Source organism: Peromyscus eremicus, chromosome 16_21 (assembly GCF_949786415.1).
Source record: "Peromyscus eremicus chromosome 16_21, PerEre_H2_v1, whole genome shotgun sequence".
Lineage (NCBI taxonomy): Eukaryota > Metazoa > Chordata > Mammalia > Rodentia > Cricetidae > Peromyscus > Peromyscus eremicus.
Genome location: NC_081432.1, coordinates 58,086,739 through 58,111,106, shown reverse-complemented (window position 1 = coordinate 58,111,106; position 24,368 = coordinate 58,086,739). Strand labels below are relative to the sequence as shown.

Below are 24,368 nucleotides of genomic sequence, written 5' to 3'. Positions count from 1 at the left end.
AGACCAGTGACCAGGAAATCTAAGCATTAGTCCTACACTAACCACTAGCCACGTCCTCTCATGGGGACTCAAGGTCCTCATCCATAAAAGAAGCACACTGCTTTGAAACCCAGAGTCCAGCTTACGTCTGTTACCCGTTTTTATCTCTCTGTTTTTAAATGGTTTTAACAATGATTAAGGATTATGGTGGGAGAAACGGGAATTTTTCAAAGAGCAAGTGAGCTTTAGCTTAAATGAATGTCCATTAGTCCATTCTCCAGGAAGCACCAATCAGGGCTGTTTCTAAAGAAACTGGCTTCACTGTGCTGCAGAAACCACAAGGCATCTTTAAGGGATAGTGTTGTGATATATGATACTCGGTACCAGTACATTTTCTTCTAATCAAGGCATTTCTCATATTCACAAACTCATTCCTTTCATAAATATTCATTGAGCACCTACTGTATGGCGGGCCCTGAGTAGATTGTGAGGATCCGGCTGCACACAAGAGGGAGGGCGCTCATTCTCATGGGATTTGGAGTCCTTGAGGAGAGACAAACAAATATACAAGATAATTACAGATTGTGACAACTGCCACAAAGGAAATAAAGAAAGACTGTGCTCAAGAGGGTGGGGACATATTTTGGTTATGGGAAGCAGGCCAGGCCTCTTAAAGGAGGTGGCGTTCACTCTAGAGCTAAGCAACAAGAAGGAGTGAGCCATACAGAAAAACCAAGAAGGTTTTTATCTCGGGAATATAGGAGAGTCCTGGTGGGGGGGACTTCAAAGCAGACAGTGCTGGACAGTCAGAGAGTTAGGTAGGTTGTGAGGGTAGGGCTGTGCCGGGAGAAATGCAGAGAACTGAGTGGATAGGAGATGGAGTATCAAGACAGAACCGTCAGGACTTGGTGGTGGACCAAATGTGGGGAGTGAGGACTTAAGAACATATCTGAGTTCTTGACTGTGAGCAACTGAGTGGCCAGTGATGTCCATTGGCATTGGGGACTACATTAGAGCCATAGGATGTTTTGGAAAGAGACTCCAGAATTCTGCTTTGAGTGCACTGCATTGAAGATACCCGTGGTACATCCCAGGGGATCCGTCAAGGAGCCAATGAGAAATAGAAACCCGGAACTCAGGACAGAAGGCAGGGCCCCATCTAGAAATGGAGGAGTCATTGGGGTGCCAGTCAATGGCTGGCATTTGTGCTGGATTTCAGACTATCTTGGGCAGTGGTTTTTTTAGCCCTGCCTACATATTGGATCACATGGAGCTTAAAAAAAAGAGAACTTTCCTCCATAACCTACCCTAAGAATTTGATTTAACCCATCCACTCTGGGACCTGGATGCCCATGTCTTTCAGAGCTTGAGGGAGGCTTTTCCTATTCAGCTAGTCTGGAAAGACGACTGCCTTCGGGAGAAGGTTAAGGTAGATGACAGGTTCCAGGACTACACTTTCATATAGTGCTCTCCACCCCCATATATGTGTGTGGTTTGAATGAGCTGTGCAGATCTGTTTTGATGTGCATGTACAGGTAGGTGTTCTTGTGTGTGTGTGTGTGTGTGTGTGTGTGTGTGTATGTGTGTGTGTGTGTGTGTGTGTAGGTCTGAGGCTGACGTCAGAGTTTTTCTTCAGTTGCTATTCAGCTTATTCACTGAAGCAGGGTCTCTCACTTGAACCCAGAGCTCACTGGTGTGGGGTAGTCTTGCTAGCCAGTTTGCTCCAGAGATCCCATCTGTGTCTTCTGAGTGCTGGAATTATGTGGGCCCTCATGCTCCCCCACTTACTAGGTTCGGGGGATCTGATCTCTGGTCCTAATGCTTGCATGGCAGGCAGGTGCTTTATCTGCTGAGCCACCTCCCCACTTCCTGGAGTCTTTACCCTGGAGCAGTGACCTAAAAGTTGCCCACTCTTTGCATCTGCCTCCTGCTCGGAACAGCTCCTCTTTGGGGATGAGTAAGGTTCAATCCTCCAGACAACGCGACCAATTACTCTGTCCTTGTCTGAGTCTGTGACCCCTTTGTCTCCTGTGTTCTTAGTGTCTGAAAGGATTGCCCGGGTGCTGATGTTTCCAGCACATCTTTCAGCCTGTCATTTGAGTACACCCTGATGTGGTTTAGCGGCAGCCGCCATTTGTCATGGTTGAAAGACGACGAACCTGTTTGGCTTTTGTTTGGCGTTGTGCTGTAAGAATCTTGTTTGGGTTGTGGTGGCTGCTGAGAGGGTAGAGAAACCCAGGGGAAAATGCATATGCTTTTAGAGATTGCGTCTTCCAATGGACGCTCTGTAGATCATTCTAGGTTGTCTGTAGATGTGTGGTAGCTGTCTTTAAGGATAACTCTAAAAAGTCATTGAGCCTTTAAACATTTCGCCTGCTCTTTAAATTTTCCACATCGAAGGGCTAGTCCAAGTCCTTCCCTCTTGCCCGCGTTCTCCTAATAAGAACAGCGTTAGGCTAAGAGTAAATAAAAATGTGTCCACTCATCTGCACACACTGAACTCACATCCCAGTGTGCAAGTGTCCATGAAAGATCACACAGCCTTCTCTCTAGCCTTCAGAAAATCTGCCATTCCCAAAGTGGCTCATTTAGAAAGTAACTTACAGGACAATTCCATAAGTATTTATAGCTGTGTCAAAATTATAGAGGGGGGATAGAGGAGAGAGGGGGAGAGAGATTCTATGCATCTGACTGTGACCAGTATTTGTATAATAATTCCCTGATTGTGAAATTAGCTAGACCCAGCGAGCTGTACAGATAGAAGTTCAGTACGTTAAACTATAGCCGTTTATTTACGGTAATGGATGAGTTATTATTTTTGTAATTGAACTTCGGCTACTCTTTCTACTTACGTTGAAAACTAGTCTCCATCGCTCGTGGGCTGACCTCTTAAGTGTTGTGGGCACTTAGAGTCACCAATGTCAGCTCAGAGAGGAAGGCAGAGAGGCAACTTTGATGGTGCCTCATGATGAATAGGAAGCTCACTTCATACATGTTAGGGCTGTAGCCTCATCCTAGCCAATAGCAGAGGGCCACGGCCTCGTTACCCTGCCTGAGCAGGCCAAGGGCACTTCATCTATGAACAATTTATTAGTTAGGGTCTAGGAGCTCTTTCGGGTCACCTCTAAAAACCTTAAAGTTTCTAAAATCTATTTGCAATCTGTATAATATGGGACAAACAACAATTAACAACAGATTTCCTTGATTTTTTCCTGATCATGTTTTCAGCTAGGTCTAGTCCTTCTGTTACAGCCAATGCCCAAAACACACACTGGCAGGAAATAGGGTGGTGGGTGCATTTCAGTTAATGGGCTCAGTTGGAACATGTTTGGCTGTGGAGACAGCTACGCTCATATTACCAAGCCTTGGCTTCCTGTCTGTTTTCTTTGGGCTGGGTAGGCAATGAAAAGGGAGACAGGAAAATACATTTTGGGGCAAATAAAATAAGGAATTTGTCTTATGAAGACAGCTTATAGTTGGGGAATTCTAATGTTCAACTTAACCCTCTCCTGGCACACTTATTCCCCTTGTCCTGTGTGAGGGGAAGGTAAGATGTCCCACCACTAAAAGGAGTGACGGACGTCCATTCCCGAGGTTGTTAATAATCCGTAGTCAGTGTTTTCTCTTTGATGAGTAATAACACAAATTCCCTTAGTTTTGCTTCTGAATGCATTTTTCATCTAGTCATTGTTCCCATGATGCCCCTCACCCAGCTGCTTGAGCATGCGTGCTGAGGTGCTGAGCAGCAGACAGGGGCTGCCAGAGTGGCTTTGCCCTCAAGTTAGGTGCAGACGCACATGTCCCTGCCCCTAGACATGACCACAGCCCTTCTCAGGGACACGCTTGTGATTTTTGAAGATGCTTCAGCACTTTGATCTAATTTGCACAGTTCTTTAATACCCATTTTTCTTTGTTTTACAACTTTAATAAACTGGAAGAAAGAAAAGGTCGTTCTCTCTTTCTCCCCCCCTCTCTGCCTTCATGTCTCTCTCTCTCTTACTCACTCACTCAGATAATGGGTAGTCACATCCACCTATTTAGCTTACCAGTATTTTCCACTTTCTTGTACAAAACTATAGGAGTAGATTTAAAGTAAAGCATCTTCTCTGTGACTTAACAGGGTTCATTATGTGCTTTTGGGCTTTGGCGTATCTCGAAATATGCAGATCCCCTTCAACAACTTGATTTTCTTTGCTTATGTTTCTTCTCTGCCCTTCCTTTCCCCCTCCCCTCCCTTCCTGCCCTCTTCTCTTTTCTCCCCCTTTCTCTTCCTTTGTTTCTTTTCTATTTTCCATTTTGAGTTTTAATTTTGCTGCAAGAGATAGGTAGATAGTTGTAACATAAAAAAGAAAAGGTCACTAAAGTCACTGTGGAAGTTGATCTTCAAAAAAAATTGTGTTTGCCCCGGTTTGGTGACAGCGTAGCAGACTCCTTGAGCTTTCAAATGGGGAACCCCCAATCATGAAACAAGAAAGGTGCCCTAGAGGACACCCACGTTTCTCATCCTTTCATTGACAGGGCTAGAGGAGGCACCCAGAGAGTTCCTCTTGAGCTCTTGACTCCATGTCTCCCTTGGGACCCTCTGTTCTCTCCGTGTAGGTAGAATTAGGAAGGCTTGCCACCCTACAGTGCTCAAAGAACAGTTTGCCTAGACACATCATAGTAAATATCAGAATTGATAATTCCTTGGCTTAAACCACCCAGCATGTATGTTCACATATCTATTTAGCATGGTCAATTGTTCAGCTAATTAATATGCTTTTATTTTATGATTTGCTGTTTCCAGGGCACAGACAGAAGCTTGATGACTCTAAACCTAGTTTGTTCTCTGACCGCCTCAGTGATTTAGGGCGCATCCCTCATCCCAGTATGAGAGTAGGTGTCCCGCCTCAGAACCCACGGCCCTCCCTGAACTCTGCACCAAGTCCTTTTAATCCACAAGGACAGAGTCAGATTACAGGTAAGACAGACACATAGGTCTCACTTGGAGTCTGGCAGGCTGGGGGTGAGGGGGTAACAAATAAGATGTGTTCCTTTCATAACTTCTGGAGCTACGGATTGGCTTGTTGTGAAGGAATTGAGATGCGAAGATACCGATTTCTGCCTTTATTAAGTCCATTTTGACATTCGGTCACTCCGGGATGAAAATCGGGAGATATGGTTTCTGCTAATGCTGTGCTTTGCAGAGATGCCATGTATATTTTGGTGGGCTGGGAAGAGCTGTGATCTGGGAGCACGAATGCCATAAATTCTATATTGTATTCAGGTGGTGCAGGGGACATCACACCCTCACTATGAGAAGGTTAGTGTTACTGACCCTGGTTTGAGCTTAAATTTCTTACATAGATAACTGCTTCTTTTAGTTTGATTCAAAATTGCCCAGGGCTAACAGGAAGCCTTGATTGGTAGTTGTAAGGCAGGGCCAGTGAGCACCTCTTCAGGCAGACAACTCACTTCGGATTGACATTTAGTTCCGGTTCTCCACACTGTGTTTCTTTCGTAGGTTCCAGTTATCTGTTCACTGTGTGTTCCTTCTTAACGTCAGCATCGTGACATCGCTCATGTGTGATACATTAAGATCCCAGTTCTTTTTGGTGTTCTGCCCCACTGGTGCAGAACAGATCTTACTTTAGGACCAGTTTGATGGCTTTTAGGTCCCAGTGACAAGAATGTGTGGATCATGGCCGATCTTTAATTTGCATATCAAAAATATTGAAAGGTCAAAGAATATTACATCATCACTTGCTGCCTTTGCTAGAGGTGTACTAGACTAGTGAGAAAACAAGTCAAAACAAAACATGTAATAAATCCTAAATCACATGTATTTTTGATGGCTAGGTTGTCCTCTGTAGTGGGTAGACTTGAGTATCCATAGCGGTCTCAAAGCATAAATGTTCATGACCTACCTCTTTCTACTCTCCTGCCCATGTTATGCAAATGGATTCTTGGACATTGCCTTGGGGTAGCTTTTTCTTTTCTGTGGGTGTGTTCAGTAAATGAATGCATCTGCATGAGCACCTGCTTAAAAAGTAATACAGAATTGTAAACAATGGTATATGTCAACACGTTGGGGAGCACAGGGTGTCTGCATCACAGAAGAATGTTAGTGATCTGTGAAGATTGAACCATTTTAACCTAGCTGAAACTTTAAACAGTATGTATGCAGCAAAAGGCTGAAACGTGTATCAGACAGGCTGGTGATAAAAGTACAAGGGTGAAATTCACACTAGCTTGTGAATGTTGTATTTAGAGACCTGGACTTTCGTTAATGGATTAAAATTCAAAATAGCCATCTTATAATAACTCTTAGACTCTCTCTCTCTCTGTGAGAGAGGTATGTGTTTACATATTATTTGTAATTGTGAATAATTTTATATACATATATAGTATAATTTAATAACCACTAGGCCACTTTCTTAATTTTTTACTTCTATGTTCTAATCTTTAACTATTTGTTCATATATTAATGATGAATGGTTTTAGTATTTATTTTCTTTAATTTTATGTGTATGAGTGTTTGCCTGCATGTAGGTATGTGTACCAGATGAATGCAGCATTCTCAGAGTTCAGAAAAGGGCATCAGATCCCCAGGAACTGGAGCTACAGATGGTTGTGAGCTACCATATGGTAGCTGGGAACCAAAATCTGGACCCTCTATAAGAGCAACATGTGCTCTTAACTGCTGAGCAATCTCTCCAGTCTCCTACTATTGGTCTTAACAATGGTCCTTTGAACCTGGCTAGTGTTAGATTCACTTAAGAGGCTTAAATCTAAAAGTGAAGTCACAGGGAAGCTCCAGAAGTCTAGAACTGGAAGGTGCTTTAGATGTCATTAAACCAGAGATTGGAAAAATGATGGAGAGGAGCTACTGTTAGCAGCATGCCTATGCGTAGATGTAAGAGTGAGCCTCTGAGAACGCAGAGGTGTGTAGGGGAAAGAGCATCAGAGCAGGTCAGGAGTGTGACTCCCTCCACAGAGCTGGCTTACCCCCAGTCAGCATTTTCTCCACCACCCTCTTGGGAGGGTCAGGAAAGTTGAATTCCTTGCTTACAGTTACTCAGCACATTAGTGGCAGGACAGTGACTATCCCCTAGATATATTTCTTAAAATGAAAATGTGGAAGTCCATAGGTATTGATAGCATTATAGAAGTTCATATTATAAAATATTTAGTTCTTCGTTTAGAGGATATGGTCCTGGTGGAATCAATTATAGATCAGCTGTTGTCAGTGTCTTCCTCATTCTCGTCTTCTGATCACAATAGCTCTTCTCCAGCCCCCCAAATGGGAAGGTGTACATGTATATCTGTGACACACTCAGCTCTCGGTTATGTAAACTTTACATTTTTTTAAATGCCTCACATCGTTTGGGAGGTAACAAAGGTACCTTCCTGTAGTCAAGGATACACTGGATCTCTGGACGCAGATGAGTAGGAAGTCCAGGAACTCTCAGGACTTTTGCTAAATCACATGCATGGGCAGATTTAATCTCAGGATTCATCTTCTTGTTTACTTAGTAAGTGTGCCTGTGAGCCCACCACACGCAAAGCTCCTCACCTTTGGCAGTGCAGAGGCAGAGGAAAATGCTGTCCTTCATCTAGTCTAATTGAAGAAGCTGATTTGCGTCTCTGCTCTCACACACCACACTTTTCATAGTAGTCTGTCTACCGATGAGCTCGAACTCCTCCTTTGGTATCTTCATTATCTTCCTGGGGAAGAGCCTTTGCCCAAAGGCTCCTCTCCATGATCTGAGTGTTCGTAGAGATGGCCTTATTTCTGAACTCCAGGGTGCTGGTCTTTTCTACTGGCTATTATCACATCTCCAAAGTAGAGTCTCCCTAGATGTTGACTTCATGAGAATCGAGTTTAGAAGAAATTGGTGAGAGAAAGGGCCAGTCATATAGCTTTTCCTGTTAGCATGGGCTGCACTGTCTAATTTCTTATCTAGGCTGTTCTTGTTTCCTGAAGGCGAAAAACGGCAGAAATCACATTTCTATATGAACACTGTGTAGTTAAACCATTTGGCTTCACACCACAAGGAGCCGCATAACTCACGTTCTTGAGACTTGCCTAGAATGGTAACGTCTTTGCTGTAGTTCCTGTCTGTGTTCTGGTTCACGGACTCCTCTGTGCAAAGATGTTTGTAACAGGACCTGGCTCTCTCTCATTGGCTTGGCACTCTTGGATTGTCATCTCCAAACAGCACACAGAGGGCACACAGTATGACCACCTACAGTCCTTGGTCTTGTCCAACGCCAGAGGCTTCTAAGTCCCGGAACAGCAAAACGAAATTCAGGGAAATCGTTAGCATTTAGGGTTTCATTATTAGCTTTTTCTAATGGCTCTTGCAGTTCCTAGGGCCGAAAGTTCTAGCCATGTGGTGGGCTGGCTTCTTTGCAGCACCAGGCTGGTGGGGTCACTGATGAAGCCTTTGATGGCTCATGTTCTTTCTGCCTGAGGGACCAGGGCCTCCCCACAGTTTCCTGAGGAAGTTGCTTCCTCCCCACCTCTTTTTTTTTTTTTTTTATCATTCTGACATCTGCTGCCTGTCTCTTGGCATCAGGAAACACCTAGTCTGTTGCAAACATCAAACCCCTTTGATTCAGCATGTGGCGATGGCTGTGGAGGTGAGGATGTCGGAGGTGAGGATGTCATTCTGGGAGGCATCCCTCAAGACAGTTGCCACTTTAAAATTTCTGTATAACACAGCTATCCATAAAAGTAATTTCTGGTGCTTCAAGCACTTGGGCTTAGTGGGATGGAATGTTCGTTCATCTCATCACGGGCATTCTAGTATACACTGCTATTCTCTTAATCATTCATACAAGAAGTTGATTGAGCCGGGTGGTGGTGGCGCACGCCTTTAATCCCAGCACTCGGGAGGCAGAGCCAGGCGGATCTCTGTGAGTTCAAGGCCAGCCTGGTCTCCAAAGCGAGTTCCAGGAAAGGCGCAAAGCTACACAGAGAAACCCTGTCTCAAAAAACCAAAAAAAAAAAGAAAAAAAAAAAGAAAAAAAAAAAAGAAGTTGATTGATGCTTAATGCCTGCCAGGCGTTATGGGAAGTGAATCAAATAGATGCAGTTTTTATATGGACTTTATGAGGTCTTTGCAGTATTTCATATCTGCATTCTAGCTCATGCAATCTTCCGTACAGCGATGTTTTTGTAACCGGGCCTGGTTCTCTCTCATTAGCTTACATTTCACTGACATTTACAGGCAATAAAGGAGCAGCAAGAGTACACAAGAGATCATTTCAAATAACAAGTGCCCAGGAAAATAAAAGGAGGCGCCCAGTGCAGGCAGCCTAGGAAGGGAAGGAACTACCTTTGCAAAGCTGGGAAAGGAGTCTCTGAAGACTGTTGGGCCTGCGAGCAACAGCGTGTCATGTGGTGGGAGAACGCATGGGAAGGGGATGTCTCAGAAAAGCAGGCAGAGACGGTTACAGAGGCGTTGAAGGCCATCATAAGGGGACTCTGTTTGCAGAAGGCTGCTGCTGAAGGGTGGGAACCAAGGGAAGGGCGTTTTCTAACCAAGATATGTTTAAATGGCACCTGTGTAGGCGCTCTGTATAGGGTGCGTTCCATGGTCCAAAGGTAGAAGACTTACCCTCAAGATGCTGCTCCAGGAGCTAGCTGATCGTGTTGATACTGAGGGGAACGCAGAACTTGAGGCTTTCCGACATAGCCAGCTAGCTGGAGGATAGCGGTGTCATCTTCTGACGTGGGGAAGACCGGGGAGTGTGTGAGCTGTTTGTTAAATGTCTAATGAACATTAGTTTTCCACACATGTGGATGCTGAAGTATACAGGGTAGTGGTTTGTCTGTTGTATTTTGCTTTGGCTCTGACTTCTGTTTTCTGCCTCTCCCCGTGGAATGTACACGCCCCTCATTTGACACTGCACTCGGTTTCTTTAGTAATACGTCATTGTATTCCTACTTTTCTTTCTCCGGCACAGTCTTCTGTTGATTGTTTCTCCAAAGACACTCTTTGTTCCAAATTTAGATCAATGGCTGCCGCTCTGGCCTCTGCCGGGCCTCCTCTGACCCACTCACCGAGTCAGGCTCCCTTTCCACCTTGTGCAACCCTCCAATTACATCACCTTCCATGTGGGGACAATTGCATGGATACATAGTGTCTCTTGCATCAGACTTTCCACTTTTCAAAGTCTAAGGCCATGTTTTGTTCATGTTTGTGTCTCTATTGTCTTCAGGAATGCCCTCGGCTTGGTGATTTTGGGTTTGGCAATAAATGAATTAAGTAGATCATTGATTTCTTCAGGAAGTGTGGTTTAGTATCCTAGACTTAGTATTTTTGCAGTTTCTATTTGATTGGATTCCTATTAGCTGTCTTTTCTTGTTGCATATCACCAGCTAGGTGTTGCTCCAAGAGGTTAAGCCACATACCCTTCACACAATGGATCTTTTAGGTAGGTGGTATTATTGTAGACTCTGAGAGCCAAAGAAATAAAGTAACTCACCCAGGATCCCACTTACACCTAGTCAGTATTAAATACAGGATTTAAAGAAAGATCCACACAGTTCCAGGGCCTTGTGCTCTTAACTGCCACGTGCCCATGACATTCTTCAGCCTAGTTGGATATTATCCTGGGTGGCCAGAGAAGATGCATTTCTTAAAGGGATGCCTCAGTAGTGTCTGATTTGTACTTTAAAATGCTTATTGATGCCTTAAGATTATTCTGAAAATAATATCCTTTATAGATGACTGGAGTCCAATTCCAGTGTTACATTAGCTGTTTCTGAGTTTCAGATTTTTGGTGGGCAGTCACCTGTACCTCCATCAAATTGGATGTCATTAACCATCTAAGTGACATGTGTCATGTATGAACACTCCCTTCTTCCTCTTTCCACTGGGTATTATTTAGGATCCCCAAGGAAGATTAAAAGAGATACATTAGGAATATCTGACTTGTTCTTTAATATGCAACAAAATCCGTTTTAATGATTAAAATGTGATTATATAAAGCATGTGTTCATGGTAATACTTTTTAAAAAGACTGTCTGGGAAAAAATGGCTTGCCAGACAGTGTGGGTCAATATACATTTCATGAGCAGTTACCTCGATGGAGGTAAAGTCATCTCTCCCCACTTCAGTCTGATTCTGTGTTCCCTTGGGAGAACAAAGCTCCTCTAAAAAACCAAGATGCTCTCCAGCCAACTATGCCCATGGATGAGCCTGAGCATGGTTGGCTGCCCACGGATCAGTCCACTGTGCTTGTCCTGAAGCCTTTACCAGCATAAACCCCTCAGAATAAAGGGAAGCACAGCTGACCAGTGTGTGTGTCTCAAGTTACCATTCTCTTCAAGTGCTGAGTGACCACATGGTTCTGTAATGGTAAACTAGCTGGGGGGTGACATGGGTGTGGGCGGCCATGGTGGCTGTTAGTGGGACAGGGAATACGCTGTCACATGTGTCTGTAGGGATAGAGAGAGGGACGTAAGTGGCTTCACAACCACTGTGTCCCTATTACCCACTGGGGGTCCAACTCAAAGACACGCCGTTGGAAGTAGTTCTGTTTTCCATTGGTGGTAATGTGTTTGAGTTTCTGAAGTCCCTGACAAGTCCTGCCCTGGCTTCTTCCTCTGAGAGTCTTTGGGCAGGGTATCCAGGTGAACAGGCTGCTGCTTTGTCCATGTGTGTTCCAGAAAGCCCACTGGAGGAGGTTGCTGATCACAGTCCTCATTTTTTAAAAAAAGAGCACAAATCCTGAGTGTGAACACCGTCTCACGTCTATTAGGTTTGGGGAGGAGGGCAGCCTCTGAGGTGAAAAGCACAATTGAGGTGAAGCCTGTGTGCCCATCTTTAAAGAGAAAGGCTCTCATGAGGGGATGGTGGCCACAGGCTTATGCTGTTGCTAAGCCTGCCAGGGAAGTCCACAAATTAACTTCTCGGAAGTGCTCGGATTGTGTCTGGTGGCGTTCCTTATTCTCCGAGGATGCTTCTAGAATCAGGGAGGTCTGGTTATTGGAGAACAATCAGTTTCTTGTTCCAAAGACTCTTCTTTGTATTTTCTTCTCTCTGGCCCAGAAGCTCCATAGCTGGCATCTAGTTGTGACAGGAGAAGTCTGTGTGCTACATCTTGCCTCATCCTGGTTGAATCTGTCTTTGGATTTCTTTGCAGAGAAAGCATTGGTTTCATTATTCCATTCTTTTCCAGGGTGTTTTTTTTCTTAGAGTTTCATGTTGGCTTTATGTACATGTATGGAATGTGCATTTATAAACACGTGCATGCCATCCCTCTGTATTAACTGCCCAGGGACCTTTCTCACTATCTTTTTCTTTTGGTGAAAAGAAAAAAAGGCCTGTAGGGCATAGGCTCAGGAGACGACATTAGAAGGAAGTACACACCTAGAAGGCTGATCCAGGAGAGGGGCTGTCGGGCAGGTCTGCCCTGGGTGCTCTGGAGTTTATTTTCATCCTGGTTAAGTTTCTGGGGGCTTTTCTCAGAGACCTATTATACACTGTGGGAGGAATGACAATTATAATTTATTTGTATAATTTCAAACATATTTTAAATTTATTATACAGAACATATAAAATATATGAACACATTATATATAATATTCAATACTAATATGTATGCAATATATTATCATTTAATATATGAAAGCATACTCCAGGGATAAAATTGCATGAGTCAACTCTCATTTATGAACATGTAGTTGATTTTTTTTAGGGCTTTGTTCAATCAGGATTTATTTTTCTAAGAGTTTAGAAGCAGTTTGTTTTAATGGTATTTAAAAACGTCAGCTTTGGCGGAAGTTGTCAGTGTTACCAGCCTTCTTTAGTGACTGAAAAGTTGGGCCTGAGAAGATTTCTGAAATCCATAGAGCTGACATTGGAAATCTCCATTTCTGGAAGAGAAACTTGGCAGGGTGGTTTTAAGTGTGGAGGGGCTGAGAGGTTTGGGAGGAGTGTCACCAGAGAGAATGGAAAGGAAAAAGGCTTTTATTATTTAAAATAAGGTTAGACTTTTAATTACTGACTGTGGTGACTTTTGGGGATCATATCTCTCAGTGGCTTGCAGTCTTTGAGAAACTCTGCTGTTGGGCTTAGCCCTCCCCCACCCCATCCTGTCTTGCTGTTGAACAGAGCAAGGGGTGTGCTTGTGGTACCTCCTCAGAAGGTCCCTCTTCTACGTTTGTATGATTGTCTTACGGTTCACATTCTTCACCCAGTGGTTATTCCTCACAGTGGCACCTCACTGTGGAGCCTGGAAAGATTGCTTTTAACCCTTTTAGATTCTGGTAAAGTTAATGGAGTGGAATGCTATTAGATGCCTTCTGCAAAGCTGGCCATGGTCTGTATTAGTGAGTTCTTCCTGGTAGACCTCTTCGCTGCTTATACATGGTATTAGAGAGCAAGCATCTGCCTTGCTGAGATTCAGGTACACAAGGCAGATAGGCTTTCTACTAATTGGTTGCCCTAGGAGTCCTGGAGGCAAGTTTTAAGTGAACCCCCTCTGCCTTCTGAGTCACGTGGAGATCAAGAGTGAAAAGTGCTTTGCACATAGGCTTTTGAACAGGATTTAAGTGCTTTTGGTAGACTGCAAGCATGCTATCATTAACAATGGTTCCCAAATATTAATCAGATCTGAGGATTTTACTAGCAGGAGTGGCATTTTCAGAAGAAGGAAGATGGAGTGAAGGGCTATAAATCCCATTATACCTTGAGTAGTAAGCTTTGAAGGCAAAGGCGCTTAGCAGTGTCAAATGGAATAGTAACCCCTGAGAATAAAGTGAAGGTCACCAGCAAATAGAGTCATGGGGAGACGTATGTGACCTATGTAAAGAGGGATTCTCTGGATGGTGCTCTGTCAAGTAGATTCCCCGTGCCTATGGGTGCCATAAATTCTTGCAATATCCCAAAACATAATTTATTTTGGAGCAGAGTCTTGAGTTCACCCAGCTCAGCAAGCGCCTCTTCCTTACCACACCACCTCTCTGGGCTTTCATTTCCTCCTCTTCAGCGTGTTGGCGCTGCTCTTTTGTTTGAAAAACATTCTTCTTGATAGGGAAGATTAAATCAAAATGAGGCAGTGTGATTTTCCCTTCTAACTGTCATGAGTGGAAAAAAAATAATGCCCATTGTTCTCAAACTTGGGTGCATTTTAGTATCACCTAAGGGAGACTGTTAAAAGTGTTCTTCAACCTTGAGTCAGAATGTAGGAGGTGAGGCCAACAAAAACGCCGTGGTTGAACACCCCAGGATAACCTTGCCCATCCAGAGCCAATCCTGACCCAGCCTGGAGGGTGTCAAAGAGCCTCACCCTATAGTCACAGGATGAGTTACGGCCACTTACTGTCTTCCGCTGGCTTCTGGGTTCCCAAGTGTGGCCCCTAGACACTACTTTGGTGCTGATTTCAGCTGCTGTTTTCCCTGCATGCCCTTCCCTGTGTCTGTCCCTCAGCTGGATTTCTGCCCTTTTTCTGTTATGATGCTGTCAGAGGGAGATTTTTAAATGCACAACTGACTATGCCACCCTGTTAAACAAACAAGGCAGAACAAAAAAACAACCTGGAATGACCTTCTGTTGCACTTAGTGTGAAGACGAGTGATTCCAGCGCAGGCCAGCAGCTTCCGCCTGCCTCACCTGGCTCCTCTTCCCTGCCGCTTCTGCATTCTCCTCTCAGGCCACTGGCATGCTTTTGTCTGTCCCCATAAATACACCATCTGTCAAGTCCTCAAAAAGACGATACTGTCTCTTTCCCAGGAACCAGATACCTGCCATCCCTTTGCTGAACCCCTTCTTAACCCCACATAAACATCATCTGGGCTTCTGCCTCCTGACTAGCTCTTGGCTTAATCATCATGACCTCAGAGAAGCTATGCCTGACATCCAGGCTTCTCCCGCCATATATGCATTCCCATGGTGTCATGGATATCTCCTTCTTACAACTTGTCAGTTAGATGACGGTTTAATTAATGTCAGTCTCTCCTATCCAACGGCAAACTCCAGAAAGTCGGGCTTGGTAGTTCTAGTTTTATCCATCACTAATATTCCTAGTTCCCAACCCAGCACCAGAGTAGACAATAAATGGTTTTCAATGAATGAACGAATGCCTGGGGGACAATTTTTAGAATCATCTGCCTGATAATAAGTGTTACTGTGCCTGGGATGTGACACTCTAGATACTCTTTCTGATCGATTTGATTGACAGCAGCCCAGTTTGAACCTGTATTTACTGCAACCACATTGAGTTGAACTTAGTGTCGTTCCTCTTGGCCAGCCCCACACCCCAATCACGGTGCAAATTCTGACCACACTCCTTTGTACCCCTCTTCTTTCCTTCTGACTCTACCACTGAGGTCCAGGTTGTGCAAAGGCCAGCTTAGGTGTGACACATGGCAGAACCTCCCGAGTCTTCTCTTGGGCTTTTCTTTTGATACGGACAGCCTCTCATTTCCCTAAGACAGTTGTGAGTCCCACGTGGTCCGGTGTTGGTGTCACTGCGACACCTCGGCATCCCCAGCTTAGAAGCACAGATTGTCTGGTTTCCGTTTCCACATCGTGTTATAGGGTATGACACCTCCGGCCGCACCCACCATTTCTTATTCTCTTCCCTGTTGTTGTCTCCTGGGATTTATTTATTAAGCCCCACTTTCCTCTTGTTTAATAACCCATTGTCATGCCTACACAGCGCTCAATTTCATCCAGACAGCTTGCTGCTCTCTTCTCAAATTTCCGCTCACGGCTCTGTGAATCAGCTGGGTTGAGTAATTCTGTTTGCTACCTTGCTTGGTTTGGGGACCGGATGAGAAGCCAGAATCCTATTCTTGGGCTTTTCTGGTATGAGCCACGTTGTCCAGCGATGGAAGGCACCCATCCATGTCATTTCCCCTCAGCTGTCTCTCATAGTCACCCCAAGTCAGCTCTGCATGGTTTCTGTCATCTCTGTTGCAACCGCTATCTGCAGGAAGGACTGTGTGTCGGGGGCTCACTTTCCACAGCATCTTATGGGTGGGAAAAGATTTCCTGACATGACATATCCACCCTTGCTTTGTGAGAACAAGACTGATGATGCAATGTTGGTCTGTGGCAGCAGAGTCAGGTGGCGGAGGTTATTCCTGTTAGGGACTTCTACCCATTCGGCATGAGCATCTCAACAAAGTGAGACAAGCTCATTCCAAAAACCCAGGCTAGCAGAAACGGGTTTTGGCGAACATATAGCATGTAACCTTGAATATTCCATGTTCATTGTTTTGAACTAGGAATTTCTGTGTATGTAAGTATGGATGGGTGTGAAAATGTTTATCATGACAGAGGTGTGTCAGGAAGAGGACAAGACAATGATGGGCTCATTCTTTTTCACTGCTAACCCAGTTGCCATATTGAACCCTGGTAGTTGGTGGTCAAGAGGCATGGCTCTGAATCAGTAGACTCTCTTTACACTTCAACTTAAATAGTCCATTTTCCTCAAAGAATGCCTGAGCTTCACGCAGCCTGACCTGAGGACCGAGTGGGGAAAACGGATAAAAGACAAGGGGTGGCAGCACGGAGGAGCCCTGATTGCACTCCCCATCTCTTGCCTGTGGCCACTGCAGACACACCGAAGGGAAATCTCCACTGTTGGTAGTGCTTTTCTGTGCTGGCCCAGGCTTTGCCCGTGGCGCCCTGTTTCCTCCCATCTCTGTGAAGCCTGGCAAAACATCCACAGTGTGTCCCCGGAAGTGATTCTTAGGAAAGTCAAACCTTCCCACAATCACGCATGACTGAAGTATTTATCCACTGAGTCTTGCAACCCCCGGTTCCCTCATCCCCCTTCTACTGGGCTTTGCCAAAGCTCTCCATATGTCCCATCTCTAACCCTAATGACATTCAGAAAGAAGTTCCACGTGTCTCCTCTAGCCAGCTCACAGGGGAGCTCCCTTGAGTTTCTTATTCTTAGTGTCTAATGTTCAATCACACAGACATGAAACTTTGGTTATTTGTGAGTCTGAAGGCAGAGAGCCCCTCACATACCACTTGAGGGAGTGTGAGGCACCTTCCTGGCTCCCTCCATGCGCACAGCCTGCTTTCCTGGTGTCCCTACCCTTGCGTGGATGGCTGTTTGTAGTTTTGCTGATGGAAGCCAGCTTGAGATACCCGAGTCACCCCTTTCCAGTTGCTCTTTACCATCCTGGGTACAGTGCCTTCTGCGCTACTGTGTTTGGGGTTTATAGAGAGGAAGGCAGCATCCACACTTAGGAAGCCAGAGATGAAGGGACACTATGGGGGGCGGAGAACTTAGAAAAACCGCTAAGCATTGGCACTCCATGGCTTCTCTCTAACCTTAGAGTGTTCTTGAAAACACAAATAACTTGCTTGGGATAGACTGCCTCATCCTGTCAAATGCTTGGGTTTTTGTTTGTTTGTTTGTTTTCTAGTTTCAATGACAATTTAATCTGAGCTCTTAGTAGCTGTTTTCACAAAGGAAGCCATGGTTTCCACTGGACACATGGTCATGGTAGTTCTGAGAGATCATTAGACAGCTGCTGTACATGCCTGGTGGCGACTCAGAGCTCGCTTTCCCGCATGTGGAGGCTCTTCTCCTCTCTGTTCATCTAGAGCGTCTCTAGGAGCCGCCCATGTCTCTGTTGCCCTCTCCTCTCTCGCATTTAATCATTATGATTTATCACATCCTGCCTGTGACGACAACAGGCCCATTATTGGAAAGACCTGATTTTTCTCTCTCAACTTTGTTACAGGTCAAATATGACTTTCAGTTCCTGCTAAACCCCTCTGTTTTAGGTGGCAGGAGTGTGTGCAGAAATAGAGGTGAAGTGATATTGAAATATGTTTGTGATAATTTAGTACTGCAGATTTTTCAAGCACTAAAGAGTGTCTGCACATAAATGGTTTGCTTTTAAGCTTTCATATTTGCATAAAAACATCTACAGGTCTGTAATGCAGTAAGATGCTCTGGATACTGTTTTTGAAGATTGCCACATAAAAGGAATGAATTGTAGTTTTAAAGCATCATGACAATATAAAAAGTTTAAAACAGGGACTGGAGGGATGGCTCAGAGGTTAAGAGCACTGCTGCTCTTCCACAGGACCCGGGTTCAGTTCCCAGCACACGTGTGGTGCTGCACAAGCTTCTCTAACTCCAGTTCCAGGGCATGCAATGCCTCTTTGGGAACCGCACACTGGCCTGCACAGAAACACACGCAGGCAAAACATCCATACACAAAACATGAAGATAAATAAACAAAGCTTTAAAAATATATTTTTTTTAAAGTTCAGCAGCAGGTTTGATTTCTTTTGAGAAATCTTCTGAGAGATTGTAGATGCTTGTAGTGGGGGTAGTTGCTGGCCCCCCAGGATGTAATCTTTAGCTCACACTTGATACTTTCATGCTTTGGGGGGGCTTCAAAATCAAGGCTATTCTTAGTTGGAGATCATGACTCCTGATGCTTGCCTCCTGTTCCTGAAGATGCAGAAAGACAAGCCATGCCCCCTGTAACTCCAGTGGGTAAGCAAAGGGACGCAAGGCTGAGCTGACGAGAGCGTCGAGTTGACTCACGGTTAACCTAAAGGTCAGTTGCAGAGCTAGGCCCTCAGTGGTGACTTTAGCAATACCTGCTCTGACTCACTGTGTTCAGAGTGGATCTCAGAAGGCTCAGGTTTCTTCAGGAAGTGCAGTTCAGAAACCATTCACCAGGTCTTTGACTTCTTTCCACTGTGGGCATTAGTAACTGTACACACACACACACACACACACACACACACACACACACACAGTAACCATATATTTAAAATAGGATTATACATTCTTAGCAAACTAAGATATCTTGGTCATTTTCCTCCTACCACAAGACTGGAAAGTTAGAGGATAGGCTATTTGAAAAGATGGGAATTTCTCTTTTTGAGATGAAACGGAGTCTAAGAAGGAACAGGGTCCAAGTTAAAGATGGTCAATTCCTGACATCTGTGTGATGAACACAGAGGCAGCCTGGCTCCACGCTGAGCTCTGTTACACTCTCAGTCTTCAGGAGCTTAGGAGGAAGAGGTTTTCTTACTGCCTATGTTACTGATGAAATGGAAGCTTAGACAGGATGCCCTTTGTCCAGTCAGTGGCCCAGAAGTGGTGTCTGTGAGATCCATGGTCTGTTTGCTCATTTACCAAGTGTTAGGTAAGGCCTGGGGTTTTCAGACCACTCCCTTTCAGGTAAGGTAACTGTCCCTCGTACCTGATCTAGTGCATACACTACGGTTCTTCTTATATTTTATTTTTCTTTAGTCTCTCTCCCGCCTCCCCCCACCATTGCCATAGTGTCTTAGGATGAGGACCTTGGAAGAGATTGTCTGGGCTATGCCAACCCCATGGGAGAGAAAGCGCAAAGAACTCTCCCTTTGTTCGGTGTTAGTGAGAGCATCTTGGGGAAAGGCCTCTGCTGAAAGCGAAGCTGTCCTTCGATAGACCATTCTAGTGAATATCTGGGAGGCAGAAATTTTGTGTAAAACTTCCTTGATATAATAACTCTTTTATAGTTTAGGAGAAAATTAGAATGATTTATTACAACAATTTATTATTCTGGTATTTAGTCAAGCCACCTGGAAGTTCATTGTTGAGGAGCTTGTTATATTCCAGGTCTATATTTAATTATGCCATCTGATCTTAAATATTAATAGCTGCACACACACACACACACACACACACACACACACACCACACGCACACACACACACGCACACACACACACACACACACACACACACGAAGGTAGTTCAGATAGTGTGGGGTCAGATTTTTTTTATTTCTTTGAATAATGATGCTGACTTGTCATTCACTGTGTATTATTTGATTTTAGCTGTGAGGGCCTAATTCAGAGATGATATTTCCACCTTCATTTAATTTCAGCAGCTCTAAGAAAGACGTTTGCCGTCCAGGTCACAAGGTAGAATCTGCCCACGTGAGCTGAAAAGCCCAATAATGATTTTAACAAAGACCGTAGAAGTTATCAAACGCTTTATTTTCATCTAGTTTCCCAAACACGACAGTAGTTATTATTGTATTCATTTTACAGATGGAACCTCTTTTCTTATCTGCTTAATAGGCACTGTGAGAGGCAGATAGATGATCAGATCTGGCATAGCTCATGTCATGCTCATGAAAACCCAATCAGGCTCACTATTCCCATTGTACAGGTAAACCACTGGGCCAGGGAGTTTAAATGACCTACTCAACACAGTGGGGAGCTGTAAGCCTGGCCTCCATCTGTCCTCATGGCCAGTGGGTATAGCCCCTTGGCCACAGTAGCTTCGGCATGCTATGCAGCCTCATTTTCCAGATGAGGAAATTGGAGGCTCAGAGCGTGTACTCCAGTTGATGTCATATGGCTTATAAATAGTCGGGTGACCCTCCAGCCCACAGTCTCTCCTTAGAAGGCCTGTTCACTTCCCGCTGTACTAGGCTGTCTCTCTGCACAAAGAGAAGGACTAAGGCTGTGTGTTACAACCAACTTAAGCACTCTGACTCCCTCAGTGATACCTTTAATCTTTATAGTCATTCCTTGCATTTCGTTGTGATGTCCCCCAGTTTAGGCAAGGTGGACTACCCCACTGACACCCTGCTGTGTTTGAGGCTGGATGCACAGATCAAATTGCTTGTTTAGGAAGTTGTCTGGTGCAGCTCAATCCAGACCGTGCAAACGCAGCTTTTATTCCTGCAGGACCCCCTTCTGTAGCTGTGTGGCATTGGTCTCTTTCATCTGTTGAGAATGTGCTGGAGTCCAGCCCCTTGCTTTTATGAGACAGTTTTCCTGTTCTGTAAGGAACAAACCTCTCTCCATCTGAAGATGATTTCCCATTTCTCTAAATAGCAACTTACGTTTGTGGCGGAAGGCTGGGAATATATCAGTATCTGAGGATAACAAGGACCAGTCACTCAGAGTTGAAATGCTGCCGATCTGTACAGTCTCAACCTTGAGAGTTTTAAAGCATAGAAATTCATTATTTTTAGTCATTAAGTATCTTTTAGATTTCTGAAGGAGAATGTATGCTAATACCTACCCTTTTCTTGAATCACAAACTTGGGTAAATGGTCCTTAAACTTGAATTGGGTGCCCCCCCAATCTATTAATGTCAGTAAACATCAGATAAATATCCAGATGTATTTAATTATTTCCACTCAAGGAAGTATGTTCTATTTAGATAGTCTTTAAATAAATTGTTTCCAAACTGAACAAATAAACAAGAAATAGCTGAAACTCAACAGCTTCGACTACATAGAAAAAACCTAGAGGCTTTAAAAGAGGAAATAGCCTAGGAAAAATCCGAGTCTTATTATGTATTCATTTTTATTTTGAGGAATAAACCTGAATTGACTGTTCAGATACATTGTTTAAAAATTAAGCTATTAATTTTCAAACAATAATAATCAATGGGAGAATTTTATACCTATTCCAAAGGTACTCCGTCTCAAATGTGTTTTAAGCATGGAACACACAATCTGTTATGAAGAGTATTTTGTTGTTTGTTTGTTCTTTTTTAAGATAAGGATGTAAGAAGGAGGGTTGGGAGGATGGCTCAGAGATTGGGATTATGTACTGCACTTTCAGAGGTGCGTGAGTTCAGTTCCCAGCACCAGGCTGGATGGCTCCCAACTGCCTATAAATCCAGTTCTAGGGATCCTATGCCCTCTTTTGGCCCCTGCAGTCGCCCGCACTCACGTGAACACACATACAAAGACATATACATTTGCAAACTAATCTTTAAGAAGGGGTGGCTCTGTACTGAAAGTCTCCTGTTGTAGTGGTCTCTTAATAGTTTTTCATGTAATCTCATATTCCTGTGACCAGATTATTATAAGAGTCCCTTTATGGATGAGGAAACCCAGGCTCTATGTAGCCAAGGCCATGTAGAGAGTAGAAATCTCAGAGGTAGTAAACATTCCAAAGACCATCTATATTCAAATACACCAATATATCTGTATTCAAATTACATCCGGTAAGAGCCAACTCTTAATTTTTTAAAATTAGCATAACAATTTTAAGCTAATATTTAAAATTAATTAGGTGAAATTTGCTTATGATTCTGTCAACTTTTGAGTAAGATTAAAATAGTGCACAGTCTTTTTGGAAGTAGTAACAAGTTTACCTTCTCATCTCTGCCCAAACCATCCTGAACACACCCAGTCTCACCTGACCCTGGAGACTAAGCAGGGCTGGGTCTACTTAGTGCTTGAATGGGTAACCCCTTGGGAAAGCCAGGTGGTGTAAGCCCAAAGGGAAATTAAAACAAGACAAAACCTTCTCTTTTCTTATCCAAATGGATGGCCTTGTACTAAACTACTTAGTCCTGAGCCCCCAGCTCTCAGAAACCCCAGGGAGTCCATCAAAAACATCATCAGCTCCAGCCAATTAACCTTGAGCAGTCTTCTGTCCATTATTTAAATTATCAGCTACTATGGGGACCTCGAAGCCAGCCACAATCCAAACATATGACCCTTCTAAAACAGATCTCAGTGGGATTAAAACATTTGCCTCTTCTCCTGGTTGGGGTCATCTTCCTGCCACCAGGAACACATGTGTTTGACCTTGAGCGTGGATGGCAGGCAGTGAAGCTTTTCAGTATTTAATCACAGTTGGTTTTAAAATTGACTTCTGTCTTTTCTCAAAGGTTATTTGCTGCTTAAGCTTTATTATGAGATAATGTATCCCGCTTCCTTCCTTTCTAGTCAGTGTGCACCTACCTCTTCCATTCTCATCCCCATCCTTGTCCTCTTCCTCCTCACCCCCCACCTCCATCCCTGTTAGAAAATGCCATTCCATTGACCCTCCCAGAAAGAAAGCCCACTGTAAGAGAAGCACAGAATCATCCCCTTTAAGACCAAAAGAGTACCACTAGAGCATGGCAAGCCAGGCAAACAACAGTTAAAGGAGAAGTCTGCATCTTTCTGGAAAGTTAAACGAGCTAATTGACAGAAAAAATATAATTTAAAAAGAGTGTTTGGGAAAGGAATTTTAGAAAACACCAAGAATAAATAAAATAAATTCCGCTTTGTAAAATAAGCAAAATGGGTTATTTTCTAAATGGCCACTGGACTTTCCAAATAGAAATATTTATGCATAAGAGAGACAAATGGGCCTTATGCACACCCATTTTGTCGTGTTCATTGAGACATCAAGTCTAGAGAGCCCTGGGCTATTTGAGGCCTAAGACGGAGAGGCCGTGGGAGATATTTATTACTGTTATTTATTTTGTAGTCTCATTTCTCTTCTGTCCTTTGTCTAAGCTCTGGGCTGCATGTTTCTAAGGCTGCAGTAGCTGGAATACTGAACTGCTTTTGTTTTTCATCTTTTTTTCCCCCTCTAGATCCCAGGCAGGCACAGTCTTCCCCACCGTGGTCCTACGACCAGTCCTACCCCTCATACCTGAGCCAGATGACGTCCCCGTCCATCCACTCCACCACGCCATTGTCTTCCACACGGGGCACTGGGCTACCCGCCATCACCGACGTGCCCAGGCGCATTTCAGGTAAAGACCAAGCTTTAACTAGAAGCCCACTCCTGCACAGGGGCAGGGGGTGGGGGGTGGTGATGGAGCAGGCCTGGCTTTTCCATGCTCGCAGTCACTGTCTATTGGAGGCACGTGACATGAGGCACCCGATTTTCTGAGTTTATGGGGCTATCAAACACTTGAACATTTTTAATTCAAGAGATGAAAATCCCTCAGAGATGGCATCCTTTTAATGCTACCCAGTTAGTGTCCTGATGAATTGTAGCCCAGTTGAGGGGCGCTATCTTTCAGCTAGAGCCTTTTCCCAAAGGTCGCACCCTAGGCCTTCCTCTGCATATAAGCCAAAGTACAGACTGATGACAATCCCCCTCAGTTTCTTATGACAATCCCCCTCAGTTTCTTTTGCCGGGGCTCCTCAGTAACCGGTTCCAAGATGAGGACACTTATGAGACCTAGTCATTCTCAGCACAGTGAGAGGCCCAGAGGAGCCTTGGAAGGCAGCATGCAGCAGCTCCAGACGAAGGCACACTGTCACTCTGTGTGGCAGCCCCAGAACTCACAAATCCATCACTCCAAAGACACCCAAAGGTTGTAAATCACAGTGGAGGTGTGTGTCTGAAATGGCCTGGCCACCTTCTTCTCCATCCAGCAGAATTCAGCAGAGGGAGCCAGAAAGTTTCAGTAAAGACTCCAGATAGACATGTAGAGAGAAGCTGAAGGCCCTCACCCGTCCATACAAGTCCTATAAATAAGGGGGGAAAAAATCTCTCCACTCACTCCGATGTACACCCCGTTCACATTAATCATCAGCTATGACTCCACAGGGGCACACAGCCACTGTATCTCATGTCCTCCTGTGTCAGCATTTGGGCCCCCAGCACCTGTTTGACTCCTGGCCAGGTTAATGCCTTTCTTTGTCTCTTTCTTTC

General features: G+C 44.3%; 1 protein-coding gene across 3 annotated transcripts in view; it reads left to right on the top strand.

Moving 5' to 3' along the window:
• Runx2 (RUNX family transcription factor 2) overlaps window positions 1–24,368 on the top strand; it is a 212,207-nt gene that overhangs the window by 153,793 nt on the left and 34,046 nt on the right. For 2 of the 3 annotated variants that reach the window (XM_059243987.1, XM_059243986.1), the window contains exons 6-7: window positions 4,766–4,939; window positions 23,296–23,457. In XM_059243987.1, the coding sequence (XP_059099970.1) occupies window positions 4,766–4,939; window positions 23,296–23,457 (336 nt within the window). The remainder of the gene's footprint in view (window positions 1–4,765; window positions 4,940–23,295; window positions 23,458–24,368) is intronic. The other variant, XM_059243988.1, reaches the window with a different exon arrangement.